Source organism: Hemiscyllium ocellatum, chromosome 8, assembly GCF_020745735.1.
Source record: "Hemiscyllium ocellatum isolate sHemOce1 chromosome 8, sHemOce1.pat.X.cur, whole genome shotgun sequence".
NCBI classification, from domain to species: Eukaryota; Metazoa; Chordata; class Chondrichthyes; order Orectolobiformes; family Hemiscylliidae; genus Hemiscyllium; species Hemiscyllium ocellatum.
Window position 1 is genome coordinate 24,932,195 of NC_083408.1, and position 19,951 is coordinate 24,952,145.

General features: G+C 42.1%; 1 protein-coding gene across 4 annotated transcripts in view; it reads right to left on the reverse strand.

Annotated features, from left to right (window-relative positions):
* The window catches only part of dpf3 (double PHD fingers 3), a 142,709-nt gene extending 123,282 nt beyond the window's left edge, over window positions 1–19,427 (reverse strand). For all 4 annotated transcript variants that reach the window (XM_060828288.1, XM_060828290.1, XM_060828291.1 and 1 more), the window contains exon 1: window positions 19,359–19,427. In XM_060828288.1, the coding sequence (XP_060684271.1) occupies window positions 19,359–19,426 (68 nt within the window). In that variant the 5' untranslated portion in view covers window position 19,427. The remainder of the gene's footprint in view (window positions 1–19,358) is intronic.
* Window positions 19,428–19,951: the final 524 nt, after the last annotated feature.

Consider the following 19,951-nt stretch of genomic DNA (forward strand, 5'->3'; position numbering starts at 1 on the left):
GATTATGAGGGGTATGGACAGGGTTAACAGAAACCAATTGTTGTCCTTAGTTGAAGGATCAATGACGAGGGAGCATAATTTTAAGGCAAAAGGTTTAGACGAGATCTGAGGAAAACCTTTTCTCATCCAGAGGGTGATAGTGATTGGAATACACAGCATGACAGGATAGTTCAGGCTGGTAATCTCCCAACCTTTAAGAAAGTACTTGGACATGATTTGAAGAGTCATAACATTCAAGATTACAGGCCTAGTCCAGGTACAGACTTGAGAGTCTGAAGGACTACTTCAAAACTGTATGATTCTATGAATTTGAGATGCTGGCTTTTATCCTGTGACCAATGTAAGGACTTCAAAATTTGGCTCTGCTGGGTTATATACAAAACATATGTGACATTATACAACTAATAACATTACTTACAGAGTAGATTGCATAGTCCTTATATGCCTGGCTCCCGATTCAATTGCTAGACAAGTCTCCAGACAAATTCCCAAACCCTAACTGGACTATCAGGTCTCGTGACTTCTCCTCATCTTTTAAAAAAAAGGGACCAACTACTAATACCACCAATTAGGACATATTGAGTCCTGAAGAAGAATTACTGAACCTGAAACATTAACTGATTTCTCTCCACAGATGTCACCAAATCTCCTGAATTTTTCCAACAATTTTTGTTTTGGTTTCTGATTTCCAGCATGTGCATTTCTTTCAGTTTTATTTAGGATACGTTGTAGGCCATTCTAGATTGTGTACGGTGTAAATAAGAAAGGAATAATTGGTGATCTAGCTGCATGAGGTTCCTAATACAATAGAATTCTTTGTTAAGATGGTGGGTGACATATTTGATCCTGAATTAATGGTGCTGGAAGAAGAGCACAGCGGTTCAGGCAGCATCCAAGGAGCAGAGAAAATCGATGTTTCGGGCAAAAAGCCCTTAACAGGATGAAGGGCTTTTGCCTGAAACATCAATTTCTCTGCTCCTTGGATGCTGCCTGAACTGCTGTACTCTTCCAGCACCATTAATCCAGAATCTGGTTTCCAGCATCTGCAGTCATTGTTTTTACCATATTTGATTCTGAGACTAGGATACTTAATCTAAATAAATGAAACCATGGTATCAGGTGTGAGAATCTTATGATGATTTGGGGAATGTAACTAAAAAAAAAAGGTATAACAGTGAATAGGTAATGGCAAATTTGAAGGAGTGCCAGCGAGGAATTGCGACAATTGTTCATTCTGTCTTAAACAAACACCAAACAAGAAAAAGTGGACCCACAATAGCAAACAAGGGAAGTTAGGGATAGTATTAAAAATCCAAGGAATGGGCATTCAAATTGATTGAACAAAATGCAACAGACCTGAGGACTGGGAGCAATTAACATTTCAGCAAAGGAATTGGTTATGAGGGGGAATATCAAGTGTAAGTTTGCAGGGAGCATCCAAAAGCTTTTACAATAAGTTTATGGATATGTGAAGACGAAAACAAATTTATGAAGACAAATCTAGGTCCCTTACAGTCAGAAACAGAGGAAGTTATAATGAACAAAGAAATGCCAAATGAATGAAATACATATTTTATTCTGTCTTTGCAAAAAAAAAAAGGACACAAATAACATCTCAAAAATGCTGGGGAACACAGGATAGAGAGAGTGGGAGGAGCTGAACTGGAAAAAATATCAATTAGCAGGGAAAGATGTTGGGGAAATTAATGGGATTAAAGCCTGATAAAATCCCACAACCTGATAATCAATACCCTAGAGTACTTAAGGGAGTCTCTCTAGAAATAATATATGCATAGATGGTCAACTTGCAACAATCTATAGGTTATGCACATGCACGTCTGAGCCAAAGTCCCTGCGCATGCACGAAGTCTGCACCCGTGCCGATGTCAGCTGGTGACAGAGCAGCTTTTCGTGAGAGGTACTGTATAAAGAACAGCTTTCTTAGATTTTTTAAAATGTACTGTGTTGAATTTACTTTTGCTTCATTAATAATGATGATTTCAACCTTCATTTAGACTGTGCAATACTTAGAGTTAGAATTTTGGGTGATGTTTAAGCAATTGAGAGCGATTCTTTTTGCTGGTCTGCCCCTAACCCCACTTTTCCCATAGGCCCCATTATTAATTGAGGTTTCACTAGAATGCAACTATGGCTTTATAGGAGAAACTGCCTGTGTGATAGACTGGAAGGTCCCTCATGTAACCTGAACATTTCAAAAAAAAGGTAAAAGGAAAAAAAACAGGGAATTAAAGACCAGTTACCCTGGTATCAATAATGGGGAAAAAGTTAAGGAGAAAAGTGTGGCACTGGAAAAACAACACGTCAGGCAGCATCCAAGCAGGAGAGTTGACATTTCGGGCATAAGTCCTTCATCAGGAATGTAGGGTGGCGGTGGGCAAGGGATGTGAGAGAGGGATGGCTGAGAGATAAATAGAAGAGTGTGGTGGGGTGGGAAGGGGAAGACAGCTGGGAAGGCGATAGATTGATGCAGGTGGGGGTGATGGTGATAGGTCAGAGCGAAGGGTGGAGCAGATAGGTGGGAAGGAAGATGGGCAGGTAGGACAGTTCAAGAGAGCAGTGCTGAGTTGGAGGATTGGATCTGGGATGAGGTGGGGGGGGGGGGGGAAAAAGAGGAGGGAGGAAACTAGTGAAATTGACACTGATGCCATGTGATTGAAGATTCCAAGGCTGAAGATGAGGCGTTCCTCCTCCAGGTGTCTGGAAGAGGCCCAGGACTTGCATGTCCTTGTCCTTAAGTGGGAGGGGGAGTTGAAGTGGTCAGCCACAGGACAGTGGAGTTGTTTGGTGTGTGTAACCCAGAGATGTTCCCTGAAACATTCTGCAAGTTGGCGTCCTGTCTCCCCAGTGTACAGGAGACCACATTGAGAGCAACTGACACAGTCAATGAAGTGTTTGTATGTTCAGAAATCTCTCTGCCGGACATGAAAAGATGCTTTGGGGCCTTGGAAGGAGGTGGTGGGGGTGGAGCGAGGTGTGGGTTTTTAACACCTCGTGCAGCTGCAAGGAAAGGTGCTAGGATTGGAGGATGGGTTGGTGGGGAAGTGGACTTAATGAAAGAGTCATGGAAGGAATGGTCTCTGTGGAATGCAGATCGGTTTGGGGACGGAAATATCTCTCTGGTGGTGGGGTCTGATTTTAAGTGATGGAAGATGATGCATTGTATACAGAGATTGGTGAGGAGGAAGGTCAGGATCTGGGTTTCTGTCCTTGTTGTGGTTGGAGGGGTAGGGTTCAAGGGCATCAATGCACTGGAGGGCATTGTTGATCATGCTGTTGGTGGGGGGGGGTGGATGGATTGCAGTCCTTGAAATAGGAAGCCATCTGGGAGGTACTCCAGTTGTAATTGCTCCTCCTGGGAACAGATATGGCAGAGGCAGAAGAATTGGGAGTAAAGTAGGGGATGGGATGTGGTGTAGTCCAGGTAGCTGTGGGAGTTGGTGGGTTTGAAATAGATGTCCATGTTGAATTGGTCACCAGAGATGGAGAAGTCCAGGAAGAAGAGGGAGGTATCCAAGGTGGTCCATGTGAACTTAAGGTCAGGGTGGAAAGTGTTACTGAAGATGATGAATTGTTCAATCTCCTCATAGGCACAAGGTGGTGCTGACACAGTCATCAGTGTAGTGGAGGAAAAGGTGGGGATTGGTGCTGATATAGCTGCAGAAGAGGGACTATTCCACATATCCTATGAAGAGTCAGGATGGGTTTACTCATGACAAATTGACTGGAATTTTCAAGATGTAAACTAGTAGAATTGAGGACGGTGAGCTAGTGAGTGAAATTAACTTGTGCTTTCATAAGATATTTCATAGAAAAGGTCCCACACAAGTGATCATATTGACTGGATGAGCAGGCTTGAAGAGTCAAATGTTCATATTGTCTACATCAGAATCCAGAAACTCTCATTGTCTTTGCACCATGCCTTGTAAAGCCCCATCTGTTCCAGAAGTGTGTCATAACACATTTTAACAGGTCAATTAAGTGGTTAGCACTGTTGTCACACAGTACCAGGGAACCAGGTTCAATTCCCACCTCGGGTGACTGTCAGTGTGGAGTTTGCATATTCTCCCAGTGTCTGCGTGGGTTACCTCCGGGTGCTCTGGTTTCTGCCCACAATCCAAAGATGTGCAGGTCAGGTGAATTGGCCGTGCTAAATTGCCCATCATGTTAGGTGCATCAGTCAGGGTAAATATGGGGATTGGGTCTGGATGGGTTACTCTTCGGAGGGTTGGTGTGGACTTGTTGGGCTGAAGGGCCTGTTTCCATACTGTAGAGAATTTAATCTAATCCTAAAACAAATGACCAAATGTTATAATTTGAGAAAGAAAGGGGAGTTCAGAGTTTTAAAGCATAAACAGCTAAAATTAGTTAGGGCAGCATGGTGGCTCAACAGTTAGCACATTTTCCCTGTGTCTGCATGAGTGACCTCGAGATGCTCCGGTTTCTTCCCAGAGTCCAAAGATGTGCAAGTTCAGTGGATCAGTGATTCTCAACTGCCCATAGTATCCAGGGAAGTGCAGGCTAGTTATAGGAAATATAGGGTTACAGAGATAGGATGGGTAGGATGCTCTTTGGAATGGACGGTATGGGCTGAATAATCCGATTCCATTCTGAGGTTTCTATAGATTTATGTTTAAAATTGGGAATTTTCATGAGGGCATAATTAGACAATGTAAGCATTTCAAAGGATTTGGAGGCTCAAACAGCTTGGAGATAGAGGGAGAGATTTGAAAACAAGATTATGAATCGAAAAACCAAGGTGCTGATTAACCAGGAGAGCACACGGCTGCTAGGTGATCAGGACTTGGTAAGAGATAGGACATGACCTCAGTAACCTCAAGTTAGAGGGTAAAGATATTTAGAAAATGCTTAAAATTTAGAATTTTAGTTGTTATCCACTTCAAAACCCTTACAATGCCGTTGAGTCCATTTTTACAAACCAACCAATACTTCCAAAACACTGTTTGAACTCATGAAACTTGATCCCAAGGCCTCTTTGTGTAGTTTCATTTATATCAGTTAACTGTCCTCTTGTTCACTGCAGTTCAAGACTAAATGAATTTTTGTGCTCCTAAAACAGTTCCTTTGTGGAAGCGCACGTACTGACAAAAGCTACAATTCTATTGAAAAAAAATAAAGTGGCAGCTTATATCAGTAGCTGGATATATCTGTTATTCTATATGAATTTTTCTGTCAATACATATCCAATTAGCTGGAATTTGATGTCATACAAATAATGAGTGAACTTTTAAATCATTTGTTTCAAAAATGCTTCATGTACAAACTTGACTATTGTCAAACTGTTGTGAAATTAAAATATAGAAAAACAAGCAATAGTACAAAAGGAGACAGATAGGATATGAATACAGGATTATGTCCAAAGTGGACTCTGGATTCCAGAGGGAGGCTCTTGCACATTGCTTGAGTTTATCACCTCCCACAACCGAACTGCAAGTAAAAAAAAAAGTTCAGCGATGATTCAAATCAGAGTATTCCCATTCCACTGAGTCTCCTGGGCTCCAAATGAACTCAGGTGGAGTTGTTTTTGAGAATATTAAATGGTATCAACTGCTACTTCAAACCATTGAAGATTTATTAGGCAGAAGGAGAATTCTGTGCACATATTTCAGAGTGTATGTGCAGCGCTGAATATTATCAGTATGAGTCATGCTAGAAACAGTTCTTGCACCAGTAATTACCAAGACTTTTAAATCCAGCAATGTTGGATAATGAAAAAAGGTGACTGATATCTTAAACAATCTTATCTCACAAATATAAACAAAACCTATACAGTGTATAAAGTTAAAAATCACAACACCAGGTTATAGTCCAACAGGTTTAATTGGAAGCACATTAGCTTTCGGAGCGACGCTCCTTCATCAGGTGGAGCGTCGCTCCGAAAGCTGTTGTGCTTCCAATTAAACCTTTTGGACTAAAACCTGGTGTTGTGCGATTTTTAACTTTGTACACCCCAGTCCAACACCGGCATCTCTATACAGAGTATACAAGCCAAAAACAGTCAAGTAGTCAAATGGGGTAGGTGGAACAGGGAGAAAAAAAAGTCATGTGAGCATCGACATCCCAGAGCTATGCAATGCCATTTTGAATCTGTCTCCAAGACATCAAAATGTAGAAAAAAGTAGAAGGCGAGAAAATGAATCATGAACATAAGCACACTTGGCTATCAAAAGTGGAGTTAGCTTGTAGATCACAGGTGTTTATAAGAAGTCCCCAGTGGTTCCATCAAGTGCCTCCAAAAAAGCAAAAGCAGCATCCAGGTCACCTTCACAAATCAATGCTGCATAAGAACATATGGCATACAAATTCTCGTCTTCAGCTACAGATTTTATAGAGAGAAACTTTATGACCTACTGTAGTTTCATTGTACTACAAACTTATTCAGAAATGTTCAGACAGAAGACAGTGATCCAGAATGAACATTTAAGACACAACACGAGAGCGCACTACCTGATAATCAAATATACAGATTGAAGTCGTGTCATACTACCTGTGTATATAAAAAAACAGTTGGAACAGCCTGATCGAGGGCAAGAGGGAGAGAGATGAAGGCATAGTGGTAAAGAGAGACAAAGAGACAGAGGGAAAAAAGAACACAGGATGGCAAGATAATTTTTCAAATGAAGTACACAATACTGGATTTAGTTGTTATCTAAAAGAGTCAGTACTCAAAGAATATGAACATTTCAGTCCGACTCACTAGACAGTGCCATTTTGCCTGGAACCACACACACACACACCAATTTCAATGGCAGTAAGTACCGTTTAGACAAGGCAACAGAACACTCCTGCCACCTTAAATATAACATTGCAGAATTTATTGTAAATAGAGAAGACTTGAAAGTGTAGGAAAGAAAATTGATGGGGTGGTAAAAGAGGAGGAAAACCTTAGTCTACAGGAGGGTGTAGATAGACTGATCAGTGGTAAATAGAATTCAATGAGGTAGGTGAGGCGCTTGGGAGAGATAAACAAGCCAAGGGAATACATAAACAGTAGAGACCTGGGAAGCACCAAGGATCAGACAGACCTTGATATGCATATGTACAAGTCCCTTAAGGTATCAGGGCAGATGGATAAAGTGGCTAAAACATTATATGGGATTCTTGCCTTTATTAGCCAGGTCTTGGAGTTAAAACAGCAGGGAGATGATGCCAGAACTGCATAAAATTGTGGTTGGGCCTAGTCTATTGTGTACAGTTCTGGAATCCACATAATAGAAGGGATATGGTTGAACTGGGGAGGGTGCAAAAGTAGATTTACCGGGATGTTGCTGAGTTTGGGGAGTTTCAGTTATGAAGAGATTAGATATACTGTGGTTGTTTTACTTAGACAAGACTGAAGGGGGGGGGGTGGCATGATTGAGATATATAAAATTATGAGGGGCATACATAGGGTAGACAGGAAGGAACTTGTCCCATTGATGGAGGGATTATTGACCGGGGGCACAAGGTTTACAGGAGATGGGAGGAAAAACCTTTTTCACCCAGACAGTGGTGGGAATTTGGAACTCACTGCCTCCGAGAATGGTAGAGGCAAAAACTTTCATAACATTTAAGAATATTAGGAGCAATCCATCCCTCATCTACATAGCATCACAATACACACTTTACAATTTACTTGACAGACAATACTGAAAATTAAACATATTTAAAAATACAAAGAAGTGGCTCAATATTGTGAACAATTTATATTGAAAGTATATTGGTTGCACTTTACCCCTGACAGAAAAGAGGATATTGTAAATGGTTGCAGTTTGTAGAACATTTGAGGAGTAATGGTATGAAGTAGTCCCCATTGCTTTGCTGTTTGAAATAAATATATTTGTCAGACATGGAGACAGCAAGAGAATGAAAAACTGAAAATTGTCAAATCTTGAAATGAGGTGGTGAACAAAAACAAAAAAAAAATCAACAAGACTGGATATATACAGACACAAAATGACTTAGCCATTCATAGGCTTTCAAGTAGGGAAAATTGGGTGATATGGAGGCAGTGTCAGAGAAGATGAAATTTAGGTGGTTCAGCTATTATCATAGTGCACCTCAAAAGGACAAAATGGCTCATTTCTGTTCTGAAATTCTTGCAAAATATTGCTACTAATACAGGAAATGGAAAGATCAAATCTCACCTCCATGTTGGTTGGATAAAGCTAAAGTAACAATTTGCAGTTTGCCCCATTTAAATAGATTGCACAGTAAGATAAGTGGAGCCTACTTTATTTCTGCAAGTTTTCATTTGGATTGTTACCAGAAAATAATTGCAATTTTCATTTCTTTGAAGGATTAAGTCAGTCAGCTCTTGCTGGGGAGCTATCCAAAAGCCCTCTTACCTACCTTTAAATGGGCACTCTATAATGTTTTAGAGTCAGAGAATCCTTACAATGTGGAAACAGGCCATTTGGCCCAACAAGTCCACATCGACCCTCTGAACAATATCTCACCCGGACCCATTCCCCTACCCTAATTACTTTACATTTCCCCTGACTAATGCATCATACTTACACATCCCTGAAAACTTTGGGCAATTTAGATGGCTAATTCATCTAATTTGCACATCTCTGGATTGTGGGAGGAAACTGGAGCACCCAGAGGAAACCCACATAGACACGGGGAGAATGTCTGTGTGGAGCTTTCAAAGTCACCTGAGGCTGGAATCGAATCTAGGCCCCTGGCACTGTGAGGCAGCAGTACTAACCACTGAGTCACCATGCTGAGTGTCAGCAGTTGGCTCATTGTTCACAGAGACCAATTCTTTTTCACCCACCAGCCACTCTCCAGCAGCATTGTTAAAATTGTGATCAAAAGCATTAGTCCAGGAAAGGTGACTCCTCCACTCCTAATAATTTCAGTGTACTTGGTTAGTCAGTAAAGTGTTTCTGCTGCACTGCACAAAACACAAATAACTAATTCTATGAACCTGTACCACTCACATCATGTTGATAATATCCAGAAGACTGGGGAAATCTTAAAGAGAGTGTTAACAATGCCTTAATTATCAGAGGGCCATAAGCACATTTTCATATCGAAAATGTAGAACATAGAACATTACAGCTCAGTACAGGCCCTTCGGTCCTCGATGCTGCGCTGACATGTGGAATCAACCTGAAGACCATCTAACCTACACTATTCCATTTTCATCCATTTGTTGATCCAACCACCATTTAAATGCCCTCAAAATCTGCAAGTCTACTACTGTTGCAGGCAAGGCATTCTACATCCCTACTACTGAGTAAAGCAACTTCCTCTGACATCTATCACCCCTCAATTTAAAGCTACTTCTCCTAATGCTAACCATCACCATCCAAGGAAAAGCCATCACCAGAGGAAACGTATACCAAAATTACAGATCTATCTTACACATCACACACAATTTTAAACTGTAGTTCGTTAAAAAAAGTATTAGGTTTACAAACAGCAGGTACAGACTATGTGAAGTGTTTAACACAGTCACTAATTTAATATTTTGTGTTTGCTTGTTACAATTGTTAGCTATCAGCTTGTTCAGCATGAAGTCTTCAAACAACCATCCCGTGCACTTTCTAGAGTAAGCTGAATGACAGAAAGATGCAAAAATTAAAAGGCAGATTATTTAAAAATTGCAAACTTCAGAAATCATAATCCGTATGTACCCCTTCAGTTCATTCCAAGGCAACAATCTACTCTTCAGCCTACAACATTCTCCAAAACCAAGACCATCCTTTATGCAGCTCATTAAATTTTAATTGCTCATTCACCAACCCATGGAGTCCAAGTTTGAAGAATACAAATAAAATGAGTATAAAAGGCTACTGGATGCTATTAAATCATCAGACTTTAAAAATCTTTGGTACACTGTGCTGGCATCCTTCTTGACTTGTGCACTTCTCACTGCAGACACCAGTGGAGCCATGAAGCCCATTTTTGCCAAAGTTCATTGACCATACTACCTTCTTGAAATAAAAACTCATTTCAGACTTGACATTTATCCCAAGTGTAGATTTAAATGGCTGCCCTGCCAAAATTGAAAGTCATGTCACATTACAGGGTGATATAATCAACATGCTCAACAACTCAGCACTGGAATTATTATCACTTGTTGCTGATGCAAGTGAAAACTGCTTCCACCATTGAACACTCTTAGCAATGAGCCCAGGTAAAGTTGGCGATCTCTACCACATTAAAAAAAGACCCATTGGCACATTCTTTTGACCAGTGCGGAGGCAACCATTTAACTATTCAAATCCCATTTCTAGCCGTTGGCCCATTACTTTGTAATACCTTGGCATTGCAAGTGCCCATCTCAATACTTGAGAATTTCTGCTTGTATCACCCTTTCAAGAAGTTACAGCAAAATTTCTATTCTGACATGTCCTCAGCTTTCAAAGTTTTTTTTATTGCCACGCTGCAAATCAGTCTGTAAGAGTTCTCAGTTCATTTCTCTTTTATTTTCCATCTCTATTGTCTCTTTCATGTTGGACTGGAGAGCAACTAAAACCTTTATTGGCAAATTCAGAGCAGGCTTTACTCTGAATATTGCCATCTTTGAGACAATTAGAAAGCATTCAAAAAAAGACAGCTATGCAATGTTTTTCAGCCAGCCTTAGCTATGAAATACTCCAGTTTTGGGTTTACCAATCCAAGCTTTAGACTTAGTTGAGTTAAGTGGATTTTAAATTTTCTGTCACTCATGTCCACCACCTGGTACTGCAGATCTATGTGGTCCACGTGCAGTAGGCTTTTAACTTGACCTGCCCTCGTGTTGAGTATTGTTCCATCATACAGCCTCAACTTTGCCTTCAAGGACTTCATTTTGGGGCATCATAACAGTAATTTTAAATAGATCTGCAAGACCACAATGCTGCCTGAAGCACCAGAGTGTAACACTTCAGATTTACAAATGCTTTTTCTGCAGTCATCATTCTTGTCGCCACAGACCATTTCATCTTGAAACCAGATGGTGTCAATTTGTTTCATGGTGCAGAGCAATTTGTCAGAATCACATTCCATTAACTCTTCAGCGGGCATCATTATGGACTTTGCACACCAGTCTTACTGGAAAGGAATGAAGCAAAGTCATTCAGCTCCTTGCAGTAGAATACTGGTTTCTCCACTTTATGTGCTTCTTCTCATGTTTGCACTCTGTGTATTCTAGACTCGGAGAGATGTGCAGCATGGAAACAGACTCTTCAGTCCAACGTGTCCATGCCGACCAGATATCGTAACCCAATCTAGTCCCACCTGCCAGCACCTGGCCCATATCCCTCCAAACCCTTCCTATTCATATACCCATCCAAATACCTTTTAAAATGTTGGAATTGTACTAGCCTCCACCACATCCTCGGACAGCTCATTCCTTTCACATACCACCCCGTGTAAAACATTGCACCCGTAGGTCTCATATCTTTCCCCTCTCACCCTAAACCTATGCCTTCTATATCTGGACCTCCCCGCAACCCAAGGAAGAGACTTTGTCTATTTATCCATGTCCCTCATGATTTTATAAACCTCTAAGATCACCCCTCAGCCTCTGATGCTCCAGGGAAAACAGCCCCAGCCTATTCAACTTCTCCCTATAGCTCAAATCCTCCAACCCTGGCTACACCCTTGTCAATCTTTTCTATCCTTTCAAGTTTCACAACATCTTTCCGATAGGAAGGAGACCAGAATTGCACACAATATTCCAAAAGTGGCCTAGTCAATATCGTGTACAGCTGCACCATGACCTCCCAACTCCTGTGCTCAATATTCTGATCAATAAAAGGAAAGCATATCAAACACCATCTTCACTAACCCATCTACCTGCAACTCTACTTGCAAGGAGCTATGAACCTGCACTCCAAGATCTCTTTGTTCAGCAACACTCCCTACGACCTTGCTATTAAGTGTATAAGATCTGCTAAGATTTGCTTTCCCAAAGTGCAGCACCTCATATTTATTAAACTCCTTCGCAGTCCACTACACCTCCAATTTTAGTGTCATCTGCAAACTTACTAACTGTACCTTCTTATGCTCACATCCAAATCATTTATATAAATGATGTAAAGTAGTGGACCCAGCACCAATCGCTGTGGCACTCCACTGGTCACAGGCCTCCAGTCTGAAAAATAATCCTCCACCACCACTGGTCTTCCACCTTTGAGCCAGTTCTGTATCCAAATGGCTAGTTCTCCCTGTATTCCATGAGATCTAACCTTGCTAATCAGTCTCCCATGGGGAACCTTGTCAAACGCCTTAGATATAGATCACATCTAATCGCTCTGCCCTCATCAGGCCTCATATTTCTTCAAAAAACTCAATCAAGTTTGTGAGACATGATTTCCCACGCACAAAGCCATGCAGACTATTCCTAATCAGTCCTTGCCTTTCCAAATACACGTACATCCTGTCCCTCAGGATTCCCTCCAACAACTTGCCCACAGACGTCCGGCTCACTGGTCTATAGTTCCCTGGCTTGTCCTTACCACCTTTATCAAACAGTGGCACCATGTTAGCCAACCTCCAATCTTTCGACACCTCATCTACGACTATCGATGATACAAATATCTCAGCAAGAGGCAGGGCAATCACTTCTCTAGCTTCCCAGAGTTCTAGGGTACTCGAATTTATCCACCTTTATGCATTTCAAGACATCCAACACTTCTGCCTCTGTAATCTGGACATTTTTCAAGATGTCACCATCTATTTCCCTACAGTCTCTATCCTCCATGTCCTTTTCCACAATAGTTACTGATGCAAAACACTCATTTAATATCTCTCCATCTCCTGCAGCTCCACACAAAGACTGCCTTGCTGATCTTTTGAGGGTCCCTTTTCTCTCCCGAGTTATCCTTTTATCCTTAATGCATTTGTAAAAATGCTTTGGAGTCTCCTTAGCCCTATTTGCCAAAGCTATGTCCCCTTTCTGCCCTCGTGATTTCCCTCTTAAGTATACTCCTACTGCCTTTAAACTCTAATGATTCACTTGATCTATCCTGTCTATACCTGACAATATGCTTCCTTCTTTTTCTTAACCAAACCCTTAAATTTCTTTAGTCATCCAGCATTCCTTTCACCTACCAGCCCTTCCCTTCACCTGGTCTTCAGCCTTCTGCTGGCTCTTTTGGAAACATTTCTTCCCCTCCCCCACATCAAAATATTTTGTTCTCAGTAGGGCCGGACTGTCTTTCAGCAAAGAACAAAGATTCATCTGTTCGCTCATTACTAATCTAGTTCATAGTTGACAATAACAGCGGTAAGAAATCAGAGAAAATTGCTAAGGTAGAGTGAGAATAATGCAGACAGATAGAGTCCAAAGGACTCTAGCCATGAGAAGTGAATGCAAAGAAAAGACCCTTCTTTATTGTTTATCACTGTATTAGGTAGGGGACATGGTAGCATAGTGATTACTGCATGGAACAAGAGATCCCGAGACATGATACAGCACCTCCACTTCATAGAACAGAGAACATCAGATAGAACATTGCAGTGCAATACAGGCCCTTTGGCCCTCGATGTCGTGCTGACCTATGGAACCAATCTGAAGCCCATCTAAGCTACACTATTCAATTTTCATCCATTTGTTTATCCAATGACCATTTAAATACCCTTAAACATTGGCACGTTTACTACTGTTGTAGCAGGGCATTCCACACCCTTACTACTCTGAGTAAGAAATCTACCTCTGACATCTGTCCTATATCTATCACCCCTCAATTTAAAGCTATGTCCCCTTGTGCTAGCCATCACCATCCAAGGAAACAGGCTCTCAATGTTCACCCCATCCAATCCCCTGACTATCTTATATGTCTCAATTAAGTCACCTCTCAACCTTATAACCTTTTCCAACACTTTACCCACGCCCATAGTAAAGCTCACTGGTCTATAATTACCAGGGTGGTCTCTGTGCCTCTTCTTGAAGAAAGGGGACAACATTTGCTATCCTCCAGTCTTCTGGCACTATTCCTGTAGACAGTGAGGACAAAGTTCAAAGCCAAAGATTCTGCATTCTCCTCCTTGGCTTCCCAGAGAATCAGAGGATAAATCCCAACTAGCCCAGGGGACTTATCTATTTCACACTTTCCAGAATTGCTAACACCTTGCCCTTGTGAAGAACAATCTCATCTAATCTAGTAGCCTGTATCTCTCTTCTCCTTGACAACATGTGAATACTGATGAAAAATATTCATTTAACGCTTCCATCACCTCCTCAGACTGCACACACAGCTTCACACTACTGTCCTTGATTGGCTCTAATCTTACTCTAGTCATTCTTTAATTCCTGATATATCTTTATCATGATCCAACTGATCAAAGTTAAAAATCAAAACACCAGGTTATAGTCCAACAGGTTTAATTGGAAGCACACTAGCTTTTGGACCGACGCTCCTACATCAGGTGACAATCACCTGATGAAGGAGCTTCACTCCAAAAGCTAATGTGCTTACAATTAAACCTGTTGGACTATAACCTCGTGTTGTGTGATTTTTAAACTTTGTACACCCCAGTCCAACACTGGCATCTCCAAATCATGACAACTGATCAAGGCATGAGTTCACATTTACCTTCACAACAGGGATCTTAGAGCTAACTGAACAAATATTGTATAAATAGCCAGAAACAGTAGTAGCTATCAGGAAACCACGGATGACAGTCTTCATTCCCTATTCGGTTTCGTCTAGCACTATGGGGCAACTTTCAACTGCTTTCTGAAGTAGCTTGATGAATCATTCAGCAACCAGAAAGAAAACAAACCAAACTTCATTGGTCAAAACATCAGTCTTTACCTAGACAAACACAAACAGACTTTCCTGACTTCAGGAGGAATAAATCTCATGGCTATATCCAGAACACTTTCCAGTCCTTTGTGTCAAACATGGGAGATGCTGGAATTCTAGTGAATGACAACATAGTTCAAACACATTTAGTTTAACTCTGTAGATGTGCACTTTACATCTTTTATTTTAATTACTGCTAAAATCAGAGGGGCTCCCTTCTTTGTTTGACCATTCGAGGCTTTTCTTTGGCCAATTCAGAATATCTAACTGCTTACATGTGATGACTACAAAATAAAAGGACACATTCAGTCAAAATGTCACATTGCACTTTAAACGACTTAGGTTAGACCAGATTTAGAGTACTGCATTAAATTCTGGTTGCCAAATTTCAAGAAGGACGTGGAGGCTTTGGAGGGGGTCTGAAAAGGTTTACTAGGATGCTGCCTGGATAAGAAGGTATGAACTGTATGGAGAGGCTAGAGAAGCGTGGGCTGTTTTCTTTGGAGGGGCAGAGGCTAAGGGGGGACTTGACAGAAGTCGATAAAATTATGAGATGCATTGATAGGGTTGACAGTCAGAATCTTTTCCCCCAAAGTTAAAATGTCTAAAAATAGAGGGCATGCATTTAAGAGGAAGAAAGTTAAAAGATGCTGTAGGCAATTTTTTTTTTTAAACACACTGAAAGTGGCAGGAGTCTGAAACACGCTGCCAGGGGTAATGATACAGGCAGGTACAATAGAATCATTTAAGAGACTTTTAGATAAGCACACAAATATGCAAGGAATATGGACCGGGGCAGACAGATCAGTTTAATTCTACATCACGTTTGACACAACATCACGGGCCAAAGGGCACATTCCTGTGGTGAATTGTTGTGTCCTATATTTGAGTTTTAACAAAAGGAAGAAAAATGGCTTTTTTTTTGTGGTTGACGCTGTCCAATGAGTGAAGGATGATTTTGTCCATTTGACTTCAGATGAGAGATGGCCTTAGTGACTTCAGAAAAATAGTATGTTTAAATGTCACAATGAACAGCATACTTTTGTAAATCTTGGGCTTTCTCTATCCACAACTTATCATTTGCGTCTTGTATATGCCTTTGAATTTCAGTTTCAGCTATTGGAATAACATGCCAGCGGGGCTGTTCTACCAGTCAATAAAGACTGCTTGGTTTCATTATAAGGAGAATGTGAAAGCTTTAGAAGGGATGCAAAGGAGATTTACCGGGATGCAGCCTGGACAGCAGGGCACGTTTTACGAAGTAAGGTTGAGGGAGCTAGGACTTTTCTCATTGGAGCAAGATATTGGTTCAGCCACATTTAGAATACTGTGTACAGTTCTGGTCGTCACATTACCAAAATGATGTGGACGCTTTGCAGAGGGTGCAAAGAAGGTTTATGAGGATGTTGCCTGTAATAGAAGAGAGGTGGAGTAGATTAGGTTTGTTTTCATTAGAAAAAAGGAAATGGGGGGGACCTGATTGAGGTTTACAAAATCATGACAGGGTATATAGAGATAAGCTTTTTCCCCAGGGTGAAGGATTCAATAACTAGAGAACAGGCTTTCAAGGTGAGAGGTGAAAACTTTAAGGGGGATACACGTGGCAAGTACTTTACACAGAGGGTGGTGGATGTCTGAAACGCGTTGCCAGCAGAGGTGGTAGAGGCAGGCACGGTAGATTCATTTAACATTCACCTGGACAGATGCAAGAGTAGGTGGGGAGCAGAGAGATAGATACTTAGGAGCTGACTGACAGGTTTAGACAGTATATTTGGATCGGCTCAGGCTCAGAGGGCCTGTCCCCGGGCTGTAAGTTTTCTTTGTCATTTGTTCTAGCAAAAAAGGATGAGAGGTCACTTGATAAGAGGTATACAAGATAATGAAAGGCACGGATAGAGTGGATAACTAGAGATTTTTTCCCAGGGCAGAAATGGCTATCACAAGGGGGCATAATTTTAAAGGTGATTGGAGGAAGGTTTAGGGGAGATGTCAGAGATAGGTTCTTTACACAGGAATGGTGGGTGCGTGGAATCACTGCCAGCACCAGCAGTAGAGTCAGACACATGAAGGACATTTAAGTGATACTTGGATAGGCACATGGATGATAGTAAAATGAAGGCTATTAGTTGGTTTGTTAGATCTTAGAGTAGGATAAAAGGTCAGCACAACACTGATGGCAAAAGGTCCTGTACTGTTCTATGTTTATTCCAGGTGGTCACATATTTCTGCATCATTTTCACTGAACTAGCTGTGTTGATAATAATCAAACACAGTATTCTGGACACAGGAGTCCAATCCAACTGACTTCATTTGATCCTATTGTTCTAACGTGGAGCAGGATGTATGAAGATTTTCCAGATGGGCTATAAGCTGTACTTAAAACTTTTCTTTGATCAGGTTACTTTCGGGTTCGTACATACATATTTTTCCTCTAGACTACAGCTTTAGTGCTAGATGGACGTTCATCACCAACTGAACAAGTCAAAACTCTGTCCAGCATACATCAGACCCCATGCGTTCTAACAATTACAGACATCACATATCAGCAACATGGGAGCAGTATGGTGGCTCAGTGGTTAGCACTGCTCCCTTACACCACCATGGACCTGGGTTCAATTCCAGAGTTGGACCACTGTCTGAGTGGCATGTACACATCCTCCCTGCATCTGCATGAGTTTCCTCCCTCAGTCCAAAGATGTGCAGGTTAGGTGGATCGGTCATACTAAATTGCCCATAATGTGCAGGCTAAGTGGGTGAGCCACAAGAAATACAGGGTTTTAGGGAAAGTGTAGGTCTGGTGGAATGTGGAATGCTCTTTTAAAAAAAAACTTGATCCTCGGTGTAAGCCATGACGTAATTCAACAGATGCTAGTGCTTTGATCTTGGATGTCTCCAATCGGTTTTGAATTTGTCCTTCTTGCAGAAGAGGACACTTTTAAAAGAGATCTGTCCATCTTCTCTTGTCTGTCTGTCTGTCACTCAGCCACTCACTCACCACTAACATTCTGGGGAACACTGGTGTAATTCAGTTTCCACTCAATCACTATGGTAACAAGAGCAGATCAGGTTGTTCAAGTTTGGACAGGTCAAAAACCTGGATGAGGCTTTCAGCAGGAGCTGAGCAGAGCTTACCCCAGAGCAGAGATGTGCAACATTAAACAGGATGAAATAGGTGATCTGGATGAGAGCACACCTTGACAGCACTTATCCCTGCAGGAGCAATTACAGTGATAGCACCGATACATGGTTAGAAGCTCAGAAAAGTCGTCAACAGCCTAGGAGGAGGATGAAATGGGGGATTAGGAAAATAAGTATATTGCTAAAGCAATGAACAAGTAACCAATAATAAATAAACAGCAACATTAAAGATCTCAGGGCTCACGACTGCTCTGTAGGGGATTGCCAATATTCAGTGGACCATTTCACCAACAATAAAAATACACAATTACATCCAAGAATAAACTACAACATTCAATCATGTGCAGTTTAAAAGAAATCACTGGCTGCTTCCTACAGAAATAAATGATCACCATAAAATGTCAAGAAGCAGGACAGTAATAGTGTGACTAGGCACAGCAGCCATTCATTCAACCTTTAGCAAGCAATATAATGCATACCATTTAACCTGATGCTGCCTTTGCATCTGGAACAGAAAGCCCTCTTGAAAGGCAATTTTGGAACCCTTGAATACGGAATTAAAATACCCAAAGATAACAATGACCTTAAAAAGGTCAGGGTAAACTTGCTATCGTCCTACCAGACACAGAATTGCTCTCGTTAGAGAGACCAGACTGGTGATCGTTTAACCTTAGTCACTACACGTCAGGTGAGGGGAGAGATTGAGAAGCATATCCTTCATCTCAGGTAGTGCAGGAATTAAACCCACACTGTTTGTGTTAATCACAAACCAGCCAACTGAGTTAATTGACCCTTATAATTGCATTCACCATTTGTGGAAGGTCGAGGTTGAAAAGCTGACCTCCAAGTTCATAAGTAAACGGGATAAGTCCATTTTTTAAAAAATCACTTTGGGAAAAAGTAAACAGTTTAACAATGGGGAAAATAGTAGAGATCCCGCACCAGTATTCCAGATCAAAATACATGTGTGTATAATATATATATGCAGGCGCTCACGAGTACGCAACGAACTGCGATGAAACAGTAATTCATTTCACTCCTTGAGGGTGCAAGCAGCAAATGGGTAACAAACATTTCTCTGCAGATGGTGAACAACACTCATTCCTCCCAGAGCCCAGTCAGATGGGCAATGAGCAGCAGCTTTCCGGCCAGACGCCGCACCCAATACAGCACCCATCTCTGTCCATCTCCCCAGTCACCCTGTGCCCTTCCAGCTGAGCACAACCTTCAGCAAATAAACCATCCCATCCCGCTCCGTTCCCTTGGCGGCAGCTCCTGAGCCAGTGCATCCTCAGCTCCAACACTGAAGCTGTCAGGGAGCTGCTGGCTACCCGCCCCACTCCGCCACCGCTGGCCGGAGCTGGCGATCAGCCGGGCCGATCCAGGTGCAGTGGTATTCTGGCCAAGGCCAGTAGCCTCCCCCAAACTCCGTGTCTCCCTGGCTGGACTCACGCTTTCAGCGGGCTGGTTCTCGTACCGTGCCCGGTACCGGGGCTAGGAGATGGGAGCACCGCCGCCATCTTGCTCCAATAGAAGTGAGCAGCCGGTTGCGGGCTCCTACAGTCAGGGCGGCTGCCAATCAAAGCACAGCGCCGCACGGGGGCAGGCGGGGCCACCGCGCTCATTGGTCACTGTCCAACCGCAGCTCCGCCCCCTGTCCATTGTCGCTGTGCCCACTGACCAATGCTGGGCCTGTTGCCCAACACTGGGCACTGTACCACCTGGACTCACTGTACCCACTGTATATCACTGAACACGGTGGCTGCTGCCCATCGCTGGACATTACGTTCGCTATACAGCTCTGTACACTGGACTGCTCTGTACTCTGTACACAGCACTGCTCAACACTGGAAACTGCATCCTCTGCTAGCAAGTACTGTACCCACTGTAGAACACTGGACACTGTGGCTGCTGCCCGACATTAAACATTCCGTTCACTCTACAGCTATGTCCTGTGTGCACTGAATCTGTATCCTATGCTTGCGGGTGGACACGGTACCCAACTGTAGAACACTGGACACTGTATCCTTTGCTCACAGGTAGAC